At 49.1% G+C, this 23891-nt stretch overlaps 1 protein-coding gene across 2 annotated transcripts in view; it reads right to left on the bottom strand.

Moving 5' to 3' along the window:
* The window catches only part of TGM6 (transglutaminase 6), a 54496-nt gene extending 31328 nt beyond the window's left edge, over nt 1-23168 (bottom strand). For both annotated transcript variants that reach the window (XM_065521857.1, XM_065521855.1), the window contains exons 1-8: nt 23091-23168; nt 9139-9312; nt 8331-8573; nt 6892-7010; nt 5474-5602; nt 3775-3952; nt 3074-3212; nt 9-112 (exon numbers count right to left, since the gene is read on the bottom strand). In XM_065521857.1, coding sequence (XP_065377929.1) covers nt 9-112; nt 3074-3212; nt 3775-3952; nt 5474-5602; nt 6892-7010; nt 8331-8573; nt 9139-9312; nt 23091-23097 — 1093 coding nt within the window. In that variant the 5' untranslated portion in view covers nt 23098-23168. The remainder of the gene's footprint in view (nt 1-8; nt 113-3073; nt 3213-3774; nt 3953-5473; nt 5603-6891; nt 7011-8330; nt 8574-9138; nt 9313-23090) is intronic.
* Between the last annotated feature and the right edge of the window lie 723 nt (nt 23169-23891).

Raw genomic sequence — 23891 nt, forward strand, 5'->3', positions numbered from 1 at the left:
GAGCGTACCTTCACTCTCCTCCTGGGGGGTGGCATCCAGAACCTGCCAGCCATTGTAAGAGGGGCCTAGGTCCTGCCGGGCAAACCAGCTCTCATTCCAGACATGGAAATTCCTGTCACAGAGAGAGGATGGGTGAAGCTGCCTAGAGTGAGGGCACAGGAAGGGAAGATCCTACTGAAAGGCAGGCCCTGGGCGCCTTACTCTGCACAAGAACTGTGGCTGCATCTTGTGAATCATTCATTCAACCACACTAATGAACACACGGCATTCATATATGTTTGTATATATGTGTATGTGTGTATATAGATGTGTATGTATATTTATCAAGAACCTGTTGTTCAAGGTACTGCAACTAAGACAGAAGATCCTTACTCTCATGCTGCTTACATTCTAACAAAGGAGACAGGCAAAGCTAAGGCAGCAGATAAAGAAATGCAAGTGACAATAAATATTATGAAGATAAAGAGGGGCTTGAGCTAGAGAACAACCCCTATAGACCTACTCTAGGTAAATGACATTGAAGATGAGACTTAAGTGAGGAAGAATAAGCTATAGGAAGAGTGAAGGAATAATATTCCAGGCAGAAGGAACAGCATGTGCAAAGGTCGTGAGTGAGACGAGAAAAAGCCTAGTGTGTTCAAGGAGCAGAAAGTATTTAAGTATCTCTGGGATATGGCCAGCAGAGAGGGCAGGTAGGGTTCTGATTATGCAGAGCTCTATAGACCCTGGTAATTCCAGCCTTATTTTTAATTCCCTGTGTTAAAGATGAGAATATGAGTAGGAAACGTGGTATCACTTGCTCAAGGTCTTGCAGAAAGAAAGGAGCAGAGAGAAACCTGATTCCTGGTTTGCCTGTCTTGGCATCTTTACAGCCGGCCTCAGAACTCCTCTTTGGCAGGCAACTGTCTTTTTTGGGGGAAAGTATCTTAATTAGCATTTGGGGATTAAAAGTGGGACCCTGATAACCTGGGTGGTGACAGAGTCCTCAACATCAAAATGAAGTGTCTGTGCTTTCTGCATGAAGAAAAGAGAAGAATGTGAGTATTTTGGGCTTCCAGGGAATGAAGAGAACCAAAAAAGAGGCGAGACCAAGGGGAGCAGAGATGGGCTGAGCTGGAGGCCAGCTTGGGAAGGGTTCCTGGCAGGCTCCCCTGGGGAACAAGGATACAAGGCTCTCTGTGTCTCTGCGTTGTGTTCTCTTCACCATCTCTCCTAATCTGTATTTTTCTATTTTTATTTATTTATTTATTTTGAAATAGAGTCTTGCTCTGTCCCCTAGGCTGGAGTGCAATGGTGCAATCTCAGCTTACTGCAACCTCTGCTTCCCAGGTTCAAGCAATTCTCACGCCTCAGCCTCCCCAGTAGCTGGGATTATAGACGTGTACTAAGAATAAAAAATACTGTACTAAGAATAAAAAATAGCCACACCCGGCTATTTTTTATTCTTAGTACAGATGGGGTTTCACTGTGTTGGCCAGGCTGGTCTCAAACTCCTGACCTCAAGTGATCTGTCAGCCTCGGCTTCCCAAAGTGTTGGGATTACAGGCAGGAGCCACCGCGCCCGGCCGTCTCTTCTAATCTTTAGAAAGTTGGCTTTGAGTGGCAGACTTGCACACATGTGAACAGACATTTGAACAAGGTTATTCACCGAAGTGTTGTTTGTAAAAACAAACTTATTTTTAACTGAGGCAACTGAAATGTCCATTTCATATGGGATGGTTAGATGAACAATGGCTTTTTCATGTAACTGAGAGGCCGACTGGGTTCGTACCCTTATGCTTCCACTCACTAGCTGTGTGGCCTTGGATGGGTTACTTAACCTCTCTGTGCTTCAGTTTTATCATCTGCAAAATAGAATCAATGATCTTAACTTATTCACAGGTTGTTTGAAGAAATACATGAGTTAATCTATATACAGCACTTAGAACTAGACCTGGCACAGGCTAGGTGTTTGGTGAGTGTTACGTTATTACTTTAAATATTGTGGAAAATAAGGAAAACTCTTTGTGTATTGATGTGGAATTGTTAAATGTTCCAGCAAGAACAGTATCACATAAAGCTGCCAATACTGTTTAAGTGGGGAAAAGGCAGGGAGGCACTGCAGGTACGTATGTTCTCGTGTCTACAGAGCATCTCTCTGATAGGAGATGTAGAAGACAGTGATAATGTTGCCTCCAGGAGGAGGATGGGGAGGCTGGGGAACTGGGCGGGAGGGAGACATCACTGCAACCCATTTTATACTTTTTGAATATTAAACCACATAAATGTATTTCCTATTTCAGAAAATTAAGTTAGAAGGATTTTTTTTTTTTTTTGAGACGGAGTCTCACTCTGTTGCCCAGTCTGGAGTACAGTGGTGTGATTTTGGCTCACAGAGGCAACCTCTGCCTCCCAGGTTCAAGAGATTCTCCTGCCTCAGCCTCCAGAGTAGCTGAGACTACAGGCGTCTGCCACCACGCTTGGCTAATTTTTGTATTTTTGGTAGGGATGGGGTTTCACTATGTTGACCAGGGTGGAGTGGAATGGGGTGATCTCAGCTCACTGCAACCTCTGCCTCCTGGGTTCAAGCAATTCTCCTGCCTTAGCCTCCCGAGTAGCTGGGGCTACAGTTGTGAGCCACCGCGCTCAGCCTAGAATGAATTTTTTAAAGCTTTATGTGAAGAATTTTGTTTTAACTGAGGAAGGAGTCTGTTTCCCACCTGAGACACACAGCACGGAGAACCGCAGCTGATACGGAAGCAGGAGCCTGATCCAGAGTTACCTGTGTGGATGGAGTTCCCACCCCACCTCAGGAAGCCACAGATTCCCAGAGAGTAGAACCAGGCATTCGAGGCAATCAAATCTTGAGGCCCCTCCTGATCTCTGAGTCTACATCTCTTGACCTCAGACCTTACATCTTGGAAGAGGTACCACTCTATCCGCAGGGCGCCTCTCACTCCCTCCAGAGCCGGCTCAGACTCAGGAGAGCTGGGCTCTGGGCCTGCCGCTCCCTGGTGGTGTTATGGAAGATGACGCCTTACTCCACCTGCAGGGCTTCCGGAGCCCTTGGGCCTGGGCTGGGGGCAGGACCTACCACATGCTGTCTTCTGTCAGGTCCTCCAGGGTCCGCCCGAAGGAGTCCACGTATTTGTCCACACTCAGGTTCTGGTCTGTGTCGTGGGCTGAGTTGAAGTTGGACACGACCCGTGTGGCTATCCCCAAGCACCTGAGGACTGCAGAGCAGAGACTGAGAGGCTCGGAGCAGGCGGGACCCCGGCCCCTGAGGGAGGGGCCTGGTTTCCACAGGTGCCCTGGCTTATCTGTGGCCAAAGCCTTCCGCCCCCCATCTTTGTCTGTCTGTCTACTTCAGCAGGTTCCGGGGCTGAGACTCCCATCTCCACTCTCAGAAATGCCACCATCTCCTGCATATTCTCTCAAGGACTTCAGGAGATGCTGCTGCCACCTCATGTGAGCAGACAGGCTTTGAGGCTGGCAGGAACTTGGAAGCCACCTGATAGAGCCCACTCATCTTCCTGAGGGGACTGGAGGCCGAGGGAGCCACAGGGCTCGCCCAAGGTACTCAATGAATGAGAGACAGAGGGAGGTAGGTAACTCTTTCAAAATAAAAGATCTGATGTGAAGGAAATAAATTCTCTGGCTTCTCTCTTCATTAGCCAGACTTGGTTCTCCCCCTCAATGAATCCATCAATGAAGATGGGTTGCAGCATATGCAAATATATGTAAATACATTTAGATAGAGGAGGCTGGGGGAGGGGCCCTTCTCTCCCAGGGTACCTGTGCACATGACTCCCGCGAAGACCCAGCACTGGCCGTACTTGACTGGCTTGTACCTGCCCTTGAGCCACTTCTGCAGAATGGCCACGCTGCCACGCCAGTGCAGCGGGCTGGTGCCGCCGTCGTACTTGCCCTGCCACTGTCCTTGCACCACACCTCGGTCATTGTTGCTGTTCACCTGGGCAGAGGAGGGCACGAGTCCACCACCAGACAGGGCTTCCTACCTCAAGAACCGCATCGTGGTAAAATCCTCTCCAACTTTGGACCACCAGGTCAATCAGGGTCACTCTTGCTTTTAACTGCCTGAAAATTAGGGGCATCTGTTGCCTTAAAATACCTACTTTTTGGTAGCACTTGTCATTTTCAATTATCTTCCATTTGGATACTGTGTTGTAAAAATCATTACAACTTCAGAGCATTTCTTATGTTAAATGATCTGTTTTGGGGAACTGTTGGCATAGTAATTATAGGGACAGCTAACATTTATTCAACGCTTATTGTGTGCCAGACACCACTATGCCAAGAATTTTGTGGACACTATATTAACCTGTTGAAGTTTACAATGTGGGCTTGATTATTTATCCTTTTTCTTTTTCTTTTTTTTTCAGATGTGAAAACTGAGCTTCAGAAGCATTCAGGGACCTGCCCAAATCACACAGCAAGTTAGTCCAAGTGGTGATCCATGAGTCTAGGACTTGGACTCGGGAGCCTAGAGTTCAGGACTTTCACTGTCCTCAGGGCTGTGATGCTCTGCTGTTTGGGATTGTCACTCATGTTAATTCTCTGTGCTCCAACTGCTCTCTGAGGTCTTGAGGAATTGAGAGTATCAAATAGGAGAAATATAGCTTTGTGCAATTTTGGAATCTCAGATACCACCCACTGACCTTAATACCTGCATGTGGTAGAGGGAGCTGGTGGGCCCTGCAGACATCTTTCTGGAGGAAACACCATGGCCTGAGGCCTGTGATAGATTAAAGTTGTCATACCTCCCATGGAGAGGTGGGTCTATGTCCCACTCAAGAGGAGGGGTCCTCTTGAGTCTGGGCTGGCCTGTGACTACTTTGACCACTGACTATGGTGGAAGTGATGCTGTGCCAGTTTCCGGGCCTAGGCCTTATAAGACTGGGAGTTTCTACTTCCTCTTTTTTGGAAGCATTGCTTGGGGCAGGGAGGTGGGGGTGAGGGAGCCATTGCTATGCATGAGACTGCCATATTGTGAGGAAGCCCAAGATAGCCACATGGAAAGGCAGTGTGGAAAGAGTGATGACTGGTGGGTCCCAGCTGCTACAGCCACCCCAGCCCAGGGCTTGACATGAGGGTGAGGAGGCCATCCTGGACGTTCCAGTTCCAGGAGACATGACATGGACGACAACCTAGGAACTGCCGACCACCAGAACCAAAGCCCCTGACAGAGGTCCTGTCAAACCATCCCAGACATATGCAGCCATTAAGACACCCCCAGAAAAAGCATCTTGGAGCAGAGACAAACCATTCTCATGGCGCCCTGCCCAAATTCCTCGTCTAAAGAACTGTAAGCATAATAAAGGGTTGTTTTACACTACTGAGTTTTGAGGTGGTTGGTTGTACAACAACAGCGAATTAAAACAAGGGGTGATGGGAAGAATCACAGGGTGTGGCCCCAGGGTTGGCTGGGGGATCCTTGAGGAAGTACATGTGCAGGGATGAAAGGGCTTCTCACCATGGCGCTGATGACCCTGGTGACGTAGATGGGGTCGTGGCGGCAGGACACGTCGGTGGCTGGGTTGTTTTGGTGACCGGGGCTTCGATCCAGGATGGAGAGGCAGATGTTCAGGATGTCCTCCTCAAACTGCTCCCCAGAGAGGCTGTGCTTAGAGGCTGTGCTCAGTCACCTGTATTCCAGGCCCTCCCACAGCCCTCACCCGGTCAGTCACCCCATCTGTGCAGGGCAGTTTGCTGCCCCTTCCAACCACCAGGGGCAGCACAGAGTACCCCCTAGTCTTGGAAACCCTTCCTCAGAGAGTCACCTGGGGAATCAGAACCTCAGCCTTAATCACACGTCTCCCCTGCTCAACAACCTCCCATGGCTCCCTACTACCCACAGTAAAGTCTGGGCTAAAATCGATGGCTCTTGAGCCACATCTACCTCACTGATACGCTCGTTTGGTCTACATGATGTTTTCAAACACATTTGAATTAGTTAACAATATTTAAAAACTGGGGGATGTTTGCATACACATTTAGGTTTCTGGTCGCTGATAATTTGCAAGGTCTGGCAACAAAAAGTGGGTACTGAGTAGTGGCTACCCTTTAGATGGACCCTAAACTCTTCCCTATATCTTCCCTGTCCAGCACCCGAATCCCGAATGCTTTAAACCCCCGGCCTGCAGGGCAGTGCGTGACTCCTTAGCCTGACAGTCAAGTCCAGTCTTCCTTCCGCTGGGCACCTGGAGCTCAGGCAGACAGAACTCCTCTAGCAGACTCAGGACTCCCTACTTCACACCTCCATGTGGCTCTGCCTCTCTTCCCTATGCCTGGGCAGATCCCGCCTCACTGTAGAGACCCAACCCCAATATCATGCAAGCCTCCACAATGGCCGAGGTGGAGGTTCCTTTCACCCTCTTCTGAACTCCCTTTGCTTCCATCCCTCTCATTCTTTTTCCTTCCCCTCTTGCACCTGGTATTGGAACTGCTTATCTAAGCCAGTGGCTCTCAGAGCATGGTCCCAGACCAGCAGCATCAGCATCACCTGGGAACTGGTTAGAAATGCACATTCTCAGGCCCTGCCCGAGACCTACTCAGTGGGCAGCTCTGGGGGTGGGGTCCAGCACGCCATCCCTCCTGGGATTCTGATGTATGCTTGAGTTTGAAAACCACTGATCAGAGCTGTTCATTTTTCCACAACAATACTGACCTATTCTGTGTCCATACCGTGTCCAAAGCAATTCCCCTTCCCCAGGATGCAGCGCATGCCCTGGCCCAATGAATAGTAGATGAATGAATGAACGAGTGGATTTTCTCTAGGAGTGAGTCCCCCTTTGTCCCTCCTGAGAAGAGTGAGCAGACAGAGGGACTCCAGTCCCACCGACCTCCCCATGCCCCAGCCCACGTCCCTGTCTGGCCTGTGCCCCTGGAGACCTGCCCGTAGTTCCAGCCCTGGGCTCGTATGTGCTTCTCCACGCCTCGGAAGATGATGCCGCTGTCGTTGAGCACGTACTCCTGTCTCTCCTCCTCTGAGGCCAGAAACACATCGTCCTCTGAAAAGCAGTCATCAGGCCTGGTGTGGACCGGGGCTCTGGCCTTGCTGGCCTGGGGAAGGGCTGCATCAGGGATCAGCAGCAGGACAGCGCCCGGAGGCTGACTGGGGCAGGAGAGGTCAAGAGGGGGCTTGCGAGCTCCCGTGCTGCCTCCCTGCCAAACTCCATCCCTCCCGGCAAGTCTTTATCCAAGCAGGGACCAATCCCAAAACAGCCCAAGACTGGAGAGTTTTATGGGACCTGACACATTAGCCTCATTTCTTTCTCTTTCTTTCTTTCTTTCTTTCTTTCTTTCTTTCTTTCTTTCTTTCTTTCTTTCTTTCTTTCTTTCTTTCTTTCTTTCTTTCTTTCTCTCTCTCTCTCTCTCCTTCCTTCCTTCCTTCCTTCCTTCCTTCCTTCCTTCCTTCCTTCCTTCCTTTCTTTCTTTCTTTCTTTCTTTCTTTCTTTCTTTCTTTCTTTCTTTCTTTCTTTCTTTCTTTCTTTCTTTCTTTCTTTCTTTCTTTTTTGCTTTCTTTCTTTCTTTCTTTCTTTTCTGCTTTCTTTCTTTCTTTCTTTCTTTTTTGGTTTTCTTTCTTTTTGAGACAGAGTTTTGCTCTTGTTGCCCAGGCTGGAGTGCAATGGCTCAATCTCGGCTCAATGCAACCTCCACCTTCTGGGTTCAAGCAATTCTCCTACCTCAGCCTCCCGAGTAGCTGGGATTACAGGCATGCGCCACCACACCTGGCTAATTTTGTATTTTTAGTACAGATGGGGTTTCTCCATGTTGGTCAGGCTGGTCTTGAACTCCCGACCTCAGGTGATCCACTCACCTCGGCCTCCGAAAGTGCCGGGATTACAGGTGTGAGCCACTGTGCCCGGCCATATTTCTTAGATATTAATAAGAATACTGATCCTGGCCACCCCTTACTAAGGCCTTATGATGCATCTCATACGTTACAAGTTTTAGCTCTATGGATTTTTACCACAGTCCTAAGAGGTAGGCACTGTTATTTTTCCCATATTACAGATGAGGAAATGGAGACTGGTAGAGGGGAGCAGCTCAGCAGAGCTGGGACTAAACCAAGCCAGTCTGATTCCCAAGTCCTGGCTCTTACCCACCCCTGGGCCTCTCCTGCCCACTGGGTCCTCTAGCACAGGCTTTGAAACCTGCTACCAGGTTTCTCTGACCATTGCCTACCTCTTCCTAGGCCAAGTACTTGCCCAGCTCTTGGCATTCACCTTCTTGTCCTTTAACCCACCTCCCAGGCTCCCTCCAAGGGCAGGCCCTCCTCTGAGGATGTCTTTTGGAAACACCTCTACCTTGGACTTGGCCACTCCTACCTGCACACCATGGGTTGAAAAGAAGAACAAACTCGCCCAGCCTCCGGTTGCTGTGTTTGCGGTGAGAGGAAAGCCTGATGCTCAGCAGGTAGCGGCCAATGACAGCATTGGGAGGGCTGGCGAGACTGACGGTCAGAGTGTTCTCCATCTGAGCCTCCTTTGCTGCTGTCCAGCCCTCACCCAGCTCCAGCTCCGATGTCTGGAACACAGCTTTGGTGTGGAGGGCCTCAGAAGCCCGGGGTCCTGGAGGAGGGGAGAGGGACTTAGGAGACCCTGCCCCTGGGAAACCCAGCTTTAGAGAAGCGAAAAAAGCTACAGGCCTGGAAGCCCCACCTTCACCCTTGAACTTTGGGAGAAGGCTTTGGGAGAAGGACCTGACCAAGAGCAAGAAGGCCAGTGGCCGAGTGAGGGTCCACCTCAGCTGCCCTGACACCCCAGCCACTTCCAGGCTAAGGAGAAAGTGACAGCATCCTTTGAAACCAAAGTGTGCCTATGTCGGGCCAGGAAAGGAAAGAAAAGCTTGGGCTTCAAAGTGCTTGATGGTTTTTCATACCCTTCCAGAGCCCTGGGTGTCTGGTACACAAAGGGTTCCAGAGACGTCATCCCATCCATCCCACTGTCTGCTGGCAGCACCTGCCAACCACCCCCAGAAAGCTGCCACCAGAAGCCTCCAGGTGGGCTCCGTCTACCTACAGGGACTTGCTTCCCCCAGAGCCTGAGCTGCTGACTGCAAGGTCTCAGGTTACTGGGTCATAAGACAGGTCCCTCCAGGTGCGGATGAGAAGGGGGCGCTGGCGAGCTCAGTTACCTGTCTCCACCATGAAGATGAAGGTCTCCTCGCAGTCCGGGGCTCTGCTCAGCTCCAGCGTGAGGCTGAACGACTGGCCCCTGCGAACCACCAGCTCAGGGCAGGGGTACTCCTGGGTGTGGTGGGCAGCGCCATTCCTCGACCGCTGCCAGTCCACCTTGGTGACTCTGATCCCTGGGTGGGGAGAGGACAGGGAGATGAGGACACGGCCTTGTGTTTCTCACCCACTCTGGGCTTGTCCTCCCATTCAATCCCAGCCAGTCATTTATTCATCCAACTGCTATTTATCATATGTCAGCAATTCTCTGTTTTTTTTTGTTTTGTTTTGTTTTTGACACAGGGTCTCACTCTATCACCCAGGCTGGAGTGCAGTGGTGTGATCTTGGTTCACTGCAACCTCTGCCTCCTGGGTTCAAGCAATTCTCGTGCCTCAGCCTCCCGAGGAGCTGGAACTACAGGTATACATCACCACACCTGGGTAATTTCTTTGTATATTTTTGGAGAGATGGGGTTTTGCCATGTTGGCCAGGCTGGTCTTGAACTCCTGACCTCAGGTGATCTGCCTGCCTCGGCCTCCCACAGTGCTGGGATTACAGGTGTGAGGCACCGTGCCCAGCCTTAGTCATTAAGTTCTGTAAAATCACTGCAAAGGTTGAATTAATGAGAACTGACCCATTGCCCTTAGGGAAAATAAATACAAGTTTAGGTTCCTGTGAGCCTCTGGTCCCAACTTATTCATCAATTGATCAGTATATAAATGTGCATTTCTGTTTAAAGATACATTATTCAGGCTGGGCGTGGTGACTCACGCCTGTAATCCTAGCACTTTGGGAGGCCGAGGTGGGTGGACTGCCTGAGCTCAGGTGCTCGAGACCACCCTGGGGCCAACATGGTGAAACCTCATCTCTACTAACATACAAAAAAATGAGCCGGGCATGGTGGTGGGTGCCCGTAATCTCAGCCGCTTGGGAGACTGAGGCAGGAGAATCGCTTGAACCCGGGAGGTGGAAGTTACAGTGAGCTAAGATTGTACCACTGCACTCTAGCTGGGCCACAGAGCAAGACTCTCCCTCTCAGAAGAAACAAACATTATTTAATATATATTGTTGATTCATTAATATTGAACTTGTGGCCAGCAGCGCTATAGTTCATGCCTGAATGTTCACCTAACACATATTTTTCATGTAAGGCACATTGCAGCTTTACTGCTCCTGCTTTTCCCGCTTTTCCTGCAGCTTTCCTAGGAACATGAGACAGCACTTTAGTCCTGTGCTCAGCGGCCATTTTAAACAGAGAAATCACCAACAAAAAAAGCACAAAAATGCAAAAATCCCCTAGTTTTAAATGGACAGAGAAAGGTTATTTGTTTATAGTATGAGAGCTGAAACAAGAAGGCAGAATATTGCCTGTTCGGCTTCAGCTGGGAATATGCATGTCAGGTCAGGCGACAATTTTTCTGCACTCTGTGCATGTCTGTGAATGGCTAAGAAAGTGCAGAGTATAGATTTTGGATTTAAAAATAAATATTAGCAATGTGCATGTACAGAATCCACAAGCATTGAGGATTGACTGTATATTCTCTATGCCAGGCTGGTGTCTGGTGCTGAGGATGTAGATGTGGGCTTGCCTTCAATGCATGGTGCGGTGAGACTGTCTGGCTCAATGGTTATGAGCAGGTCCTCTGGGGGCAGCTGATATGGGTTCAGATTCTGACTTGGCCATCTACTGGTTGACCTACCTTCCTTTCTTTGTTTGAAACTGAGTGTGGCTCTGTCACCCAGGCTGGAGTGCAGTGGCGCGATCTCGGCTCACTGCAATCTCTGCCTCCCAGGCTCAAGTGATCCTCTCATCTCAGCCTCCCAGGTAGCTGGGACTGCAGGCACATGCCACCATACTCAGCTAATTTTTTGTATTTTTGGTAGAGACCAGGTTTCGCCATGTCACCCTGAACTCCTGAACTCAAGCAATCTGCCCAACTTGGCCTCCCAAAGTGCTGGGATTACAGGTGTGACCACTGTTCCTAGCCTGCCTTCTTGACCTCTCTGCCTCTCAGTTCCCCACTCTGCAGAATGGGAATAATGCCTGTGGCGTGATTGTGAGGATAAGGGCTCCTGTCATTTAGAGTCCTCAGAAGATGAGAGCTCAATAAATGTTACTTATTATGTTCCAGGGGTGACACCTAAGTAGGTGAGTCCAGGTAACTAATTCTCGCTTTGATACATGCTATCAGGGAGAAGGATGGGAGCTGAAAGAAAAGTAATGGAGGGCTTGTCCTGGTCTGAAGCAGGACAAGCAAGCCTTCCTTGAGAAGGTGGAATTGAGGCTGAGTCTTAAACTGGATGGGTATCTCCAGGAAAGAGTTGAGTGATGGATCTAGTCTCAGTCCAAGCATCCTCTTCCTCTATTCAGCGTTCATTCATTCAAGTGCTGGGCATTGTGCTGGATGCTACAGACCCAACAGTCCATCAAATACCCTCTGGCCCTGACATCACACAGTTGATAGCCCAGTGGAGAAGACTGGCATTGAGCAGATAGACCTCAAACATTTAGGGCAAGCTTTGAGATGAACCCTACGGGAGAGGCATTGGGAGTCCCAGGAGCACAGAACACCTAAACTAAAGTAGTTAGATTAACAAAACTATTCGCTAGAGTACTATAAGCAACAGCTTAAAACTCTAGGATGTGTGCAGCCTTGAATTCTAGCCAGCAGCTATGGTGCTAGACAGAGAGACAGGAGGGAGCACGGTGACTTCTAAAATTTGAGAGAAAGCAGATGTGTGGGGAAGGCAATGAGGTTGGAGGGGCCCATAGTCGGCAGACCACCAACGCTTCGAGTGGGATGAGAAATCTGCCTTTTATCCTAAGGACTGTAGTTAGCCAAATATTGTTTTAAGCAAAGCTGTGATGTAATCAGATTTGCACCTTAGAAAGATCATTCTGGTGCCATGTAGAAGATTAATTAGTGATATCTGGTGAGATGCTTTAGTAAGCAAAGGGATGTTTCATGAAACTGCTGTTTCATTTTGTCAAACATCTGCTCCCAAGCCTCCACTGGATGCCCCATTGTCTGTTATGATCTGTCCAAGATCTGACCCCTCCAGCTCACACCCATCCCCTCACAGCTCAGTTACTCTTTGCTCTGGCTGCATCAGACTCTACCTCTGCAACCTCCTGCCCTGACGTCTCACACATCTCTTTCCTGCCTTGTGCTTTTCCTAAGGTCCCTCCTGGTTGGGGTGCCTGTGATTGTCCCCTGAGATGTTCCTGCCTCGGCCCTGCCACCAGAGTTCATCTCTCCTTTGTCCAATCAGCTATTAGATTTGGGATAATACAAACAACAATAATAAAATCTTTGTATGTATTCAAGTGCTTATGCCTTCTAACATACACCTAAGGAAGGCACTGTGACCCTTTTCATTTTCTTTTTTTCTTTTTTCTTTTTTTTTTTTTTTTGAGATGGAGTCTCGCTCTGTCGCCCAGGCTGCAGTGCAGTGGCCGGATCTCAGCTCACTGCAAGCTCCGCCTCCCGGGTTCCCGCCATTCTCCTGCCTCAGCCTCCCGGGCAGCTGGGACTACAGGAGCCCGCCACCTCGCCCGGCTAGTTTTTTGTATTTTTTTTAGTAGAGTCGCGGTTTCAACGTGTTAGCCAGGATGGTCTCGATCTCCTGACCTCGTGATCCGCCCGTCTCAGCCTCCCAAAGTGCTGGGATCACAGGCTTGAGCCACCGCGCCCGGCCGACCCTTTTCATTTTCTAGATGCCGTCATGCTTACTGAATTCCCTATTTCACCTCCCCTGTGCCCCCACCCCTGCATGTCCCCAGGGCTCATTCTCAACATGGAAGTCAGAAGGATCCTGTTAAAATCTAAGATCACTTGGTTGCTCTCAAGCTCTCCATTGGTTCCTGTCTGTCTCAGCAGAGTTGAAGTCCCAACAATGACCCTCAAGCCCTTCAAGATTGGGCACTTTGATATCTTTTTTGGGCGTTCTGTTTCTCATCCCCTCTCTCATCCCCTTAAGCCACACTGACCTTCTTATTTCTCTTTGAACCTGTGGACAGGCTCCTTCTTCAGGGCTTTTGCACCTGCTGTTCCCTCTGTGTGGATTGCTCTCCTTTCAGATTCCTGCAGAACCTGCTCCCTTGCCTCCTTCTTCAAATGTCACCTTTTCAGTGGGACCTTCCCTGACCACCCCTTTATAAATTGCAAATCACCCCTACCCTCCTTTTCCACTATTTTCCTCCACGGCACTTACTGACATCTTACAATATATTTTATTTCTTTATTTTAATTGCTTACTTTCCCTTTCAAAAATATCAACGCCAAAAGGGCAGGGAGCTGTGTCTGTTTTGCTCATTGATGAATCTTCAGTGCCTGATACGTGGAAGGTGCTCAACAAATATTTCTTAAATGTGTTAATGAATGAATGAGGAAACTGAGGTCAAGAGAAGTGAAATAACTTGCCAAAGGGCACACAAACAAGCAAGGGCTGGAGTGGAGTCTTCCAGCTGTTGACCACTGGGTCAGTGGTTATACTAGTTTTATTGTGATTGACATAAGAAACAGTTTTAAAAGTTCCATACTCCATATGCCTGCAAACATATATACATGCACAGATATAAACTGAAACAAAAGTTTCATTACTATTTCCCCTTATTATGAATGATGAACACTGCAATTTATTTTCTTTTCTGTCAAAGCCCTCTAGCCAAAGACCACCAGCAACACATCAGTACAATGAACAGGAAGGGCTCATCGCTCATGGCAATGAGAAAGAACGCTCACCACAAAGAACCACGGAACATCTTGGGAAGAGGATATTAGAGAGGACTTACAGATTGTGACTTGTGTTAGATGGTTTTGGGGAAGTTCAGAGAAGCAGGGCTTTGCTCTGGATTGGAGGCTGATCTTGGAATGAGGCAAGTCTATATCTGAGTATCTTAATAGTCCTACATAGAAGGTGGGAAGAATGAATTGAGGCTAGTGTCATAAGTGATAAAGAAGCAGCCATTATTCATATTAGCCCAGCTATAGGGCTAATATGTCAGTAAATGGAGACCAGTAAATGGCTTAGACAATGTTCATGTTTTTGTCTGTGTTCACTCATGATTATGAAGTGGTCTTGTTTTTTTCTTGATTCACTACAGTCACAGGATGGCATCTGATCACTTCATCATGTCTTCTGGTAAAGTTTCAATAAGCATTTACATACTTAAGTATGTTTAGTAAAAACTGATTTCCTTTTATTTACTATTTATATTATAGTTAGGATACAATTTTTTAAAAAGTGGCATATAGAGGTAGGTAAGCTGTGTCAATTCAATTTCAGGTTGGTGAAGGGACACTATTAAATATTTGTTATATTGAGAGGGAGGGCATTAGGGACAAAAGAGTTGATGTTTTACTCATCTATTGCTTCTTAACCAATCTGTTTAACCCAGAGTTTAGCTTGGAAAAATGATAATCATATGTTATCTTTCATGGTTTCTGTGGGTCAGGAATTTGGGCAGAGCTCCACTGGCTAGCTGTTAATTGGAATTGCTTATGCAGTTGCAATCATATGTTAGCTGTGGCCATACTCATCTGAAGGCTTGACTGAGGCTAGAGAATCCACTTTAAAAGTGACTAACTTACATGGTTGGCAAATTGGTGCTGAATACAGGTTGAAGCACCTTGGTTCCTTTCCATGTGGATTTCTCCATGGAAATGCTTGAGTGTCCTCCTGGCATGGTGCTTAGTTTCCCCTGAGCAAGTGACCTGAGAGACCATGGTGGAAGATGCAATGGTTTTTATGATCTAACCTCAGAAGTTACACAATGTCACCTCCACCTTATCCTATGGGTCAAGGCAGTTACAAAGGCCTACCTAGGTTCAAAGAGAAGAAACGTGCCCCATCTCTTGCTGAAAATGTACCAATGTCATGTCCCATTGTAAAAAGAACACTGAGATGAGATGTATACTGATATGACCACCCTGTGAAATATAATCTGCCACAGTTGAGAACCACTGAAGTTATATCACCAAGTACTCCCCACCCAAGGACACTTGTCATGCAACTCTTAACTGTATCTTATTTGATGCCAACCATACAGGAAATGTTCAGTAATTGTTGGCTAGACCATTGGATAGGTTTTATTTAATAAAACTTCCTATGAACCAAGTGCTTTTCCAAGTATTTTATAAATATTAGCTCATTTAATCTTAACAAACCATATGAGGGAGGTACTACTGTTAACTCAATGTCACAGATGAGAAAAATGAGGTACAGAGTTACACAACCTGTTTTCTTTTTTTTTCTTTTTTAATTTGAGATAGGGTCTTGCTATGTTGACCAGATTGGTCTCCAAATCCTGGCCTCAAGCAATCCTCCCATCTCAGCCTCACAAAGTGCTGGGATTACAGGCATGAGCCACTGCACATGATTCAGAGTTACACAGCCTTCTAAGTGATGGAGCAGGGAATCTGCCTCCTGAGTCTGTGGCTTTTCTATCCCCAGGTTATGGTGCCTTTATCTTTGACTCCATAGGAGTCACAGCCTAGAAGTTCCAGACTATAAAATTCAACATGAGCTTCACCACAGGCATCAGAACAGTGGCTTGTGTGTGCAAGTGTCTGGACAGGGCTGGTCAAAATGTTTGACTTTTTAAATATTCCAGCATCTTTGTACAATCTTTTGGTTAATAGCATGTGGCAGATTGCATTTTCCAAAGATGGTTGCAGTAATATCTCCCATCCCACATACTCTTCTTTCAATATGATGTTGATTCTCCTCTCATTGAGAAGTAGAGTATGTATTCCCACCCTCTGGACCTGGAAGACTTGTGGCTAAGACACAGTGACACACTGTGACTTCTAAGGCTAGATTATAAAAGTTAATACAGCTTCTTTCTGGTTCCCTTGGGTTGCTTGTTATTAGAACCCAGCCACCATGCAATGAAGAAACCCAAATGGCCCATGGAGAAGCTCACCTGGAGAGCCACCAAGGCTTCCAACCCACAGCCCACTGAGCTCCCAGCTGACAGACAGAACTACTTGGAAGCCATGGGACTGAGCCATCTGGCAAGTGGGTCCTTCAGCCCCTAGGCAAGCTGCCCCAGCTGATGCAGACACAAGCTGTCCCTGCTGAGCTCTGCCCAAATTGCAGGTTTGTCAGCAGGAGAATGATTGTTGTCTGAAACCCCTAAGTGCTGGGGTGGTTTGCTACACAGCAATTGATAACTGAAACATAGAGAGAGCCAAGATTCTTGTCTAGACCACAACAGCCTCCCAACTGCTCTCCACCTGTGAGCTGTCTGGGCTGGTGCTGTGGTCTCAATACTCAGGCTTGAGATTCATGGAAAAAACTAGTTTTAGCTTAGCTTAGGCCGGAAGCCCCTGCTGGCATCATGATATGGGGATAATGACTGAACATGTGGGTAGGAACTCACATGACTGACACATGTGTCCCAAGATTGTGTCCCCTACAGCCCCTGTTGTGGTGAGTGAGCAAAGACTGTGCAGGACCAGTGTTCAACAGTGACCCCATGTGGCATGAGCTGGAACAACAGTGCCAGGGGGCTTTCCCATTACCCTTCCCAATTCTCACAACGGAAAGTAGAACCAAAGCTTTCACATCAAGTTAGCCCCAGTTATTCTAGGGCAGGCACAAACCTCTGAAACTCCAAAACTTTGAGCTCAGATGACCTTGGTTTAGTCAGAAAACACAGGCAGGATCCTCTCCCCCAACCAGGTACCTTGTACATAGAATTGTCAAGTCTAATATCAGCAGAGCTGGAAGAGCCATTAGGAGCTCAGGTCTCCATTTACTGACATAGCAACTGAGATCCAGAAGTGGGAAGAAAGGGACTTCTTGCCTGAGGACACACTGGATTTGTAGCCCACAATTCATGTTGCTACTTCCCAAGCAATGTATGTAGGGACAGGCCAGAACAGGATGCTATTTTTTCAGTGGGTGAGTCAGAAGCAGGGGATGAGGTTGTTGGGTGGTAATTATCTCAGCCCTGGTATGCCCCAGGACTGGATACAAGGGGAGTTTGGGATTGGATGAGGACTGCTGGATCCTGGGTCATGGGTTTAAACCCTATGGATCCTGCACTTGTTTCCTCCGTTCCCTGCCACAGCCCAAAGCAGCTCCCATCACCCTCTGAGGCATCTGCATCCTTATCACAGACGAGCAAGAGGAAGTGGTGGGATGAGTCAGAACTGTCATTATCATCACTGTCCTCGAATCTCAGAGACCATCTCTCTCACAACTTCCGGCCCAGGTGCAAATTCCCTTGGCCGAACTCTTGGTGGATACTTGATCATGGTCCCAGCTTGCCATATCTCTGAGAGGTAGCTCACTCACCGCCCAATGTTAGAAAGTCCTTCATTCTGCTGAACCAAGCTCTTTCTTCTTGCAACTTCTCCCCATTTGTCCCTATTTTGCTCCCCATCATCCACATAGAACACACTTCTTCCTTTGCTCTTTGATGGGGTTTTGCAGAAACATTACCTAGAAATCCCAACCTGCCAGCCTCCGGCCCGTCCCCTGCCCAACTCTACACTCACCCCATAACCCAGGAGGTCGCTGTTCTAATCCCCGTGGAATCTGTCCCTGGGGCTGCTGCTTTGGTGATCTAAGTCGCCCACATACATCAGCATCTCACCTCCATGACCTGCCATTTGTGGGGTAATGGCCAGGGCTGGGGTCCAAGATTCTGCAGGGGGAACTACTGGTGATTACAGATAAGTTCTGCCCTAGCCAGTGTCCTTCCTGGCCCTCATGGGGACAGTGAGACTGATGGGCATAGGCAGAGGCTCCTAGGTATAGGGTAGCCCAAGGCGAGGAGATAGATGTGCACTTGGGATGGTTTCCAGGCCCCTTATCAAAATAAACCCGGTATCACCCCTTCCATGTCCTCAGCTCAAATTCTGTTAAGGTGGAGGCTTCTGTCCCTTATCTGTGATCAGGGATGCTGTGTTATAGTTGTTTGCTTACATATGTCTCTCCCCACTGGACTGAGAGCTCCATGAAGGCAAAGGCTGAGTCTCCTCCTCTCTGGGTTGCTAGAACCTGGCTAAGGGCCCAGGGCATATTAGGTACTCAGTGAATGTTGGTTGGATGAATGGATGAATCTCCTTCCCCATCCCTCAGCTGGGGTATGGAAGGGGAAGCTGATGCTCTGCAGCGTCCCAGGTCCGCCCTCAAGAATCAGCACCCACACCCTGTCAGCTGCTCACGCTCCGACAGTCCACACCCCACCCACCCTATAATCCCTCTCTCAAGCTGTCGCATTCCGAAGCCTGCCTTTCCTTCTTAACTTCTTTCCTTCCACAGAGTGAGAAAGAGGAGGGTGTGTGAGGCCTCTGACATGGGCAGGCAGACGGATCACTGACCACCCACCCCCACGCATTGCCTCTCTGGGTCTGTTTTCTTCTCTGTGAAGTGACCCAGAAGGACTCTTATGGTTTGGATAGTCTGTGGTTTGCTGAAGCAAGTGCCTCTGATTACCCGCAAGGACCCTTCTCAGCCTTGAGACACCCTTCTCAGGTGTCTTCCTCCCTACAAGACACCTCCCCCTGCACCCCCAACCCCACCAAGAGTGTGCTGATGTGAAGATTGTCACATCGCCCCTGGGACATGGTTTTCCTGCACTGGTTTTCCCCCTTCTCTGCCACAGCCCAAAGCAGCTCCCATCACCCTCTGAGGCATCTGCATCCTTATCACAGACGTGCAAGAGGAGGTGGGATGAGTCAGAACTGCCATTATCATCATTATCCTCGAATCTCAGAGAGCATCTCTTTCACAACTTCCTGCCCAGGCACAAATTCCCTTGGCTAAATTTTTGTTGGATACTGGATTATGGTCCCAGCTTGCCATACCTCTGAGAGGTAGCTCACCCACTGCCCAGTGGAGGGGATGGGAGAGGCAACATCTGCTCTGAGACTGCTCCAGTTGACAGTGAACCCAAGACCCTGAGGACAGAATGGGCAGCCTGTTTTCAGCCCCGGGGGGCCTTCACCCTTGAGATATGCAGGGTGAACTCCCAGCCGAGGGCTGAAGGCTCGCCCACCTCAGGGCTGAAGCTGTACCCCCCAGGCACAGGGAAAGGATGTGGTAAGAGTGCTCCCTCCACCTGCCTGTTACCCCAAGCCTCATAGCCCCTCCAGCTTGACTGTTCTCCTCCCCTTCTCCCTCTCACCATCTTCTCGGGGCTGCCTTTCACTCTGCACAGCAACTAGGAGCCTGATTTCAGAGGCACACACTTGAGCTCTCATGCAGGCTTTGCCCCTTGTTGGCTGTGTGGCAAGTGAGTGAGCTCTGAAACTCAGCCTCCTGGTGATAATGTGGGTGATGATCGTACCCGCCTCGTCGGGTTGGGAGGATTCACATAGAGTATTTAGACCGATACCAGGTACATCCTAGGTTCTCAGGAAATGTGAGTGTTATGATCATTAGTATTTACACAGGACCTCCTGGCTGCCATTCCAGTGCTCTGCCAATTCCTGCCATCCTGAATCATCTCCTTGTTGGCTGTGTGGCCCTGGATCAGTTATTGGGCCTCTCTGAGGATCTGATTTCCTCTTCTAGAACATGGCAATAATAGTATCTTTCTTCTAGGGCTTTGAGGAGGATTAAGTGAGTTAGTAATTATAAATAGGGTGGTGATAAAATGCATCACTTAAACCAGGAAATTCTGAGAGTGAAAGCAGAAGCCATTAATAAACACGCTAGGGCAACAGGCTTCCACCAGGATGAATGTCTCCCTATTCATTGAGTACGTAGCCTGGTGCTGGGTCCACAGTGATGAGCTCTACAAACAGGGATTGTTTTTTTCTTTGAGACGGAGTCTCGCTCTGTCGCCCAGGCTGGAGTGCAGTGGCACGATCTCGGCTCACTGCAAGCTCTGCCTCCCAGGTTCATGCCATTCTTCTGCCTCAGCCTCCTGAGTAGCTTGGACTACAGGCACCTGACACCATGCCTGGCTAATTTTCTATATTTTTAGTAGTGATGGAGTTTCACCGTGTTAGCCAGGATGGTCTCAATCTCCTGACCTCGTGATCCACTCGCCTCAGCCTCCCAAAGTGCTGTGATTACAGGCGTTAGCCACTGCACCTGGCCTACAAACAGGGATTTTTACATCATCATCTCCTTTCCCCACATTTCCCCCATCACTTTGGTCCTCCCCTCCCCAGTTCCTACATGCACCGGGTTTCTTGTTATTCTCCCCTCTTTGCCTCTTGCTTAAGTGACTGCATGGCCCCAACAGCCTCAGAGTTTTTCAGCTCATCCTGTTCAATCCATCCCATCACTATGGAGAAACTGAGATTCAGAGAGGGGAAGGGACTTTTCTGAGTGTCAGCATGTAATTTTCCCTGCTCAATCACCATGGAATCTACAACCATCTTGTTGACATTCAAGGTCCTTGACAGGCCCTGCCCATCACTTCTGGCCCTCTGACCTCCTCCCCTCCTCCCCATCTCACTTGCTCACCAGCTGGCCCCAGAGCTCCACCGAAGAAAGGGAAGTGTCCATGTGCAGAACATTGCCTCCTGCCCACTTAGCTCTCCACCCATCCCCACCCCAAGGCCTAGCTCGTCCATCTTCCTTCTCCTGCCCTTGGGTGACACCAGAGAGCTGAGTGATATAATCCTCCCCAATTCTTTGTCTCAGCCCAGTGGGGTTGAGCCCTGGAAGCTCTGTTGAAGCCAGCAGCATCTCCCAGACTCTGGACTAAGCATAATTGGTTTTTAATGGGCCCCATTATGATCCTATGCTTACTACGCATCATGGGCACCTGAACTCCATGACTAAATGATTAATCGGGAGTTGCTTGGGGACTTTCTGGGGCCACTGCCCCATTTCCCTTTCCTTCCTGGTCTTGTTGGAAGCTGCTGGTCTCTCTCTCACCAGGAGGCAGTGACGTATCAACTCCAACCCAATGTCCCAGCCAGAGCCAGTCTCACACACAGTTTTCCACTCAATTCTTGGAATCTCTGAGCTGAAAGACGATCATAATTTAATCTTGGCAAAAGGGTCTCACCTCCTTTGCCAACTGATCAACTGGTACTTGAAGAACTGGGTTGAGCATTCTAGGGCCACATCCAGGCTCCAGAGGGAAGAGCTCTGGGGTCAACTAGGGATGTCCACCATGGACGGAGTGAGGGAGAGGGGATAGGAGGAGCTCCAGGAAGATGAACACACTTTCCATGTAGGATGTGATGTCTCAGCCATTCAGGCACAGAGCATGTAGTAGGCATGACCTACTGCTCTGATAAGCAGATCCTCCCAAGAGGACCCAGAAGACCCAAGCCAGGGAATTGAATCCAATCCAACACATAGTCCGTTTACATAGGCATGACAACTCCGACGCTGACATTTCACAGACAGAGAAACAGAGATTCAGAGAGAGGAACCCAGCAAGTTAGTTACAGACCTGGCAATAGGCATCATCATCAACTTTTTTCCTTCCTCAGCAGTTAATCTTGGCACTGTCAAGTTTAAGTCTGATAGGTTATCAAAAGCCCAGAGAAAGGGATCATCTAGGTGAGCCTTGAGAAGCAGATCTTGGAAGAACAAAGGCAATCCCTTCTGCACCAGGGCCATCAGGGAGGCAACCCCAGCTCTGGAAACAGGCAGTCTGGGCTGTAAGCTGGGGTTGGCAAGGCCTGGTCTTCAGGAGAACAGACCTATCCTAGGGGCCTGAAGGGCCCAACATGTCCAGCAATGCTGTTAACTGCCAGGAGGAAATATGAAGAGGGAGCTAGACTATGATGAGGAAATTAAAATATCTGCCTTTGAAAGTTAAAAAAAAAAGTTGATTGATGAAACTGTCACATTATGCTGAACAATTAAAACTGGCAGACACAGACTCAGACAAGCCCCTTGAATACCTGAGTGTAGGACCCCCGGTTCTGCTGACTTGCTCATTACTGGGCCCCAGCATCTAACAGAAAAGTTCTTTCGGAGGGAGTTTGCTGCCCACTATATTGAGGTCGTGGGGGACACGTTTTCTTTTTTTCTTTTTCTTGAGACAGGGTCTTACTCTGTTGCCCAGGCTGCAGTGCAGTGGCACCATCTTGGCTCACTGTAGCCTCGACCTCCTGAGCTCAAGCGATCCTCTCACCTCAGCCTCCCAAGTAGCTGGGACTTCAGGTGTCCACCACCATGCCCAGCTAATTGTTGTATTTTTTTAGTAGAGATGGGGTTTGCCACATTGCCCAGGGTGGTCTCGAACTCCTGAGCTCCATAAATCCACCCCCAACTCAGCCTCCAAAAATGCTGAGATTAGAGGTGTGAGCCACTGTGCCCGACCCACATTTTCTGAGTCTACTGTTTACAAGTCCCCACTTGAGATGTGTGGTGGGAGAACAGCACACATGGTCTCACCAACTCCTCACAGCAGGGCTGTGAGATAATTTGCATTATAATCCCCATTACACAGATCAGAAAACAGAGGTACCAAGGGCAAATTTTCTTGCTCAAGGTCATATAGCTCTTTTCACTTCAGCCAGAGCTGCTCTTGCCAAGTGCTTGGGGTGGGAATCGGGCGAGGATGCAGCCTGTGGGGGCCTCTCACTCCTTCCCACCCAGGCCACAATTCCCAGCTATGCCCAGAAACGTCTCTGGATCCATAGAATGTGCATGGGGTGCGAGAAGATTTTCTTTCTTCTGCCCCTGCCGTCCTGTGCCCGCCTCTTTCAGTCCTGTGAGGCACAGGGGTGAGACCTGGCCCCAGCCCAGAAGATAGCGCTTAAGCCAGCCTCTGCCATGGACTTGCTGGGTGGCCTAGGGCTGGTTTTTTCATCCTGGGCCTCATGAACACACATGAAGAGTTCATGTGTTCACGGTGGGCCGTCCAGCTATAAAACCCTAACAATCAATGATCAAACGTCATCCCACAGACCCGTGTTTCTTGAAGCCCCTCTCATACGCCCTGGTGCCCCAAGGCCCCAGGCTCTGCCCACTCACCTGCCATGCGATGGCCAGCTGGACTCCTCTGTTCCTCCCCACAGTGGTGTGTGCACCGTCAGGGCAGTGTAGCATGTCACAGCAGCCAGCCAGACCAATTTTAACAAGGAAAACCTTGGGACACTCCTAGGCCGGAAAGTCAGAATTCAAAAGAGGAGGCGTGGCCCTCCACCCTAGCAGTGACACCCACGAGACACAAAATCATCCTGTAATTGCACCTGGAGGGGTTCACTGTGGAAGTGGCTCCATCCAAGAGACCTTGGAAACATGGAGTTGCGAGTGGGACTGTGGAGAAACTGAGGCTCAGAAAGGTCACAAGGCTGGCAAGAAACAGAATGGGGAAGGAGAGAAGAGTGGGAGGGAACTAGGATTTATGGTTGACCATTCTTAGCCTTCACAACAACCCTCAGATGAGAAAAAGCAGGCCCAGTGCGAGGACCCCAAGGTACATGGTTACATGCTGCAGAGCTGGGTCAGTCTGGGGCTCCCTCTCCCCTCCTGGGTGAGACCAGAAGATTCCTGGGCCCACAGCTCCTCTCTGTTCTGCAGACATCTAAAGAGGCAGAGGTCCATGATCCTCCTTCAGGGCCACTAGACTCTCCTAGTGGACACTAGACTCTTGAGAGGAGGTAGATAAGAAAAAGGGAGGGCTGGCTCTGACTCAGAAGCTAGGCCCATCTGCCCTGACTTTGTGAGTGGTCTCCAGCCAGGAGCTTAGAGGCCTGGTGGCCATGGGTGTCCTGTGACCTTGGGCAAGACCTCTCCCCTCCTGGAACCCTGGTGTTTCTACCTATAAACTAA

The sequence above is a fragment of the Macaca fascicularis genome, chromosome 10 (genome assembly GCF_037993035.2).
Source record: "Macaca fascicularis isolate 582-1 chromosome 10, T2T-MFA8v1.1".
Lineage (NCBI taxonomy): Eukaryota > Metazoa > Chordata > Mammalia > Primates > Cercopithecidae > Macaca > Macaca fascicularis.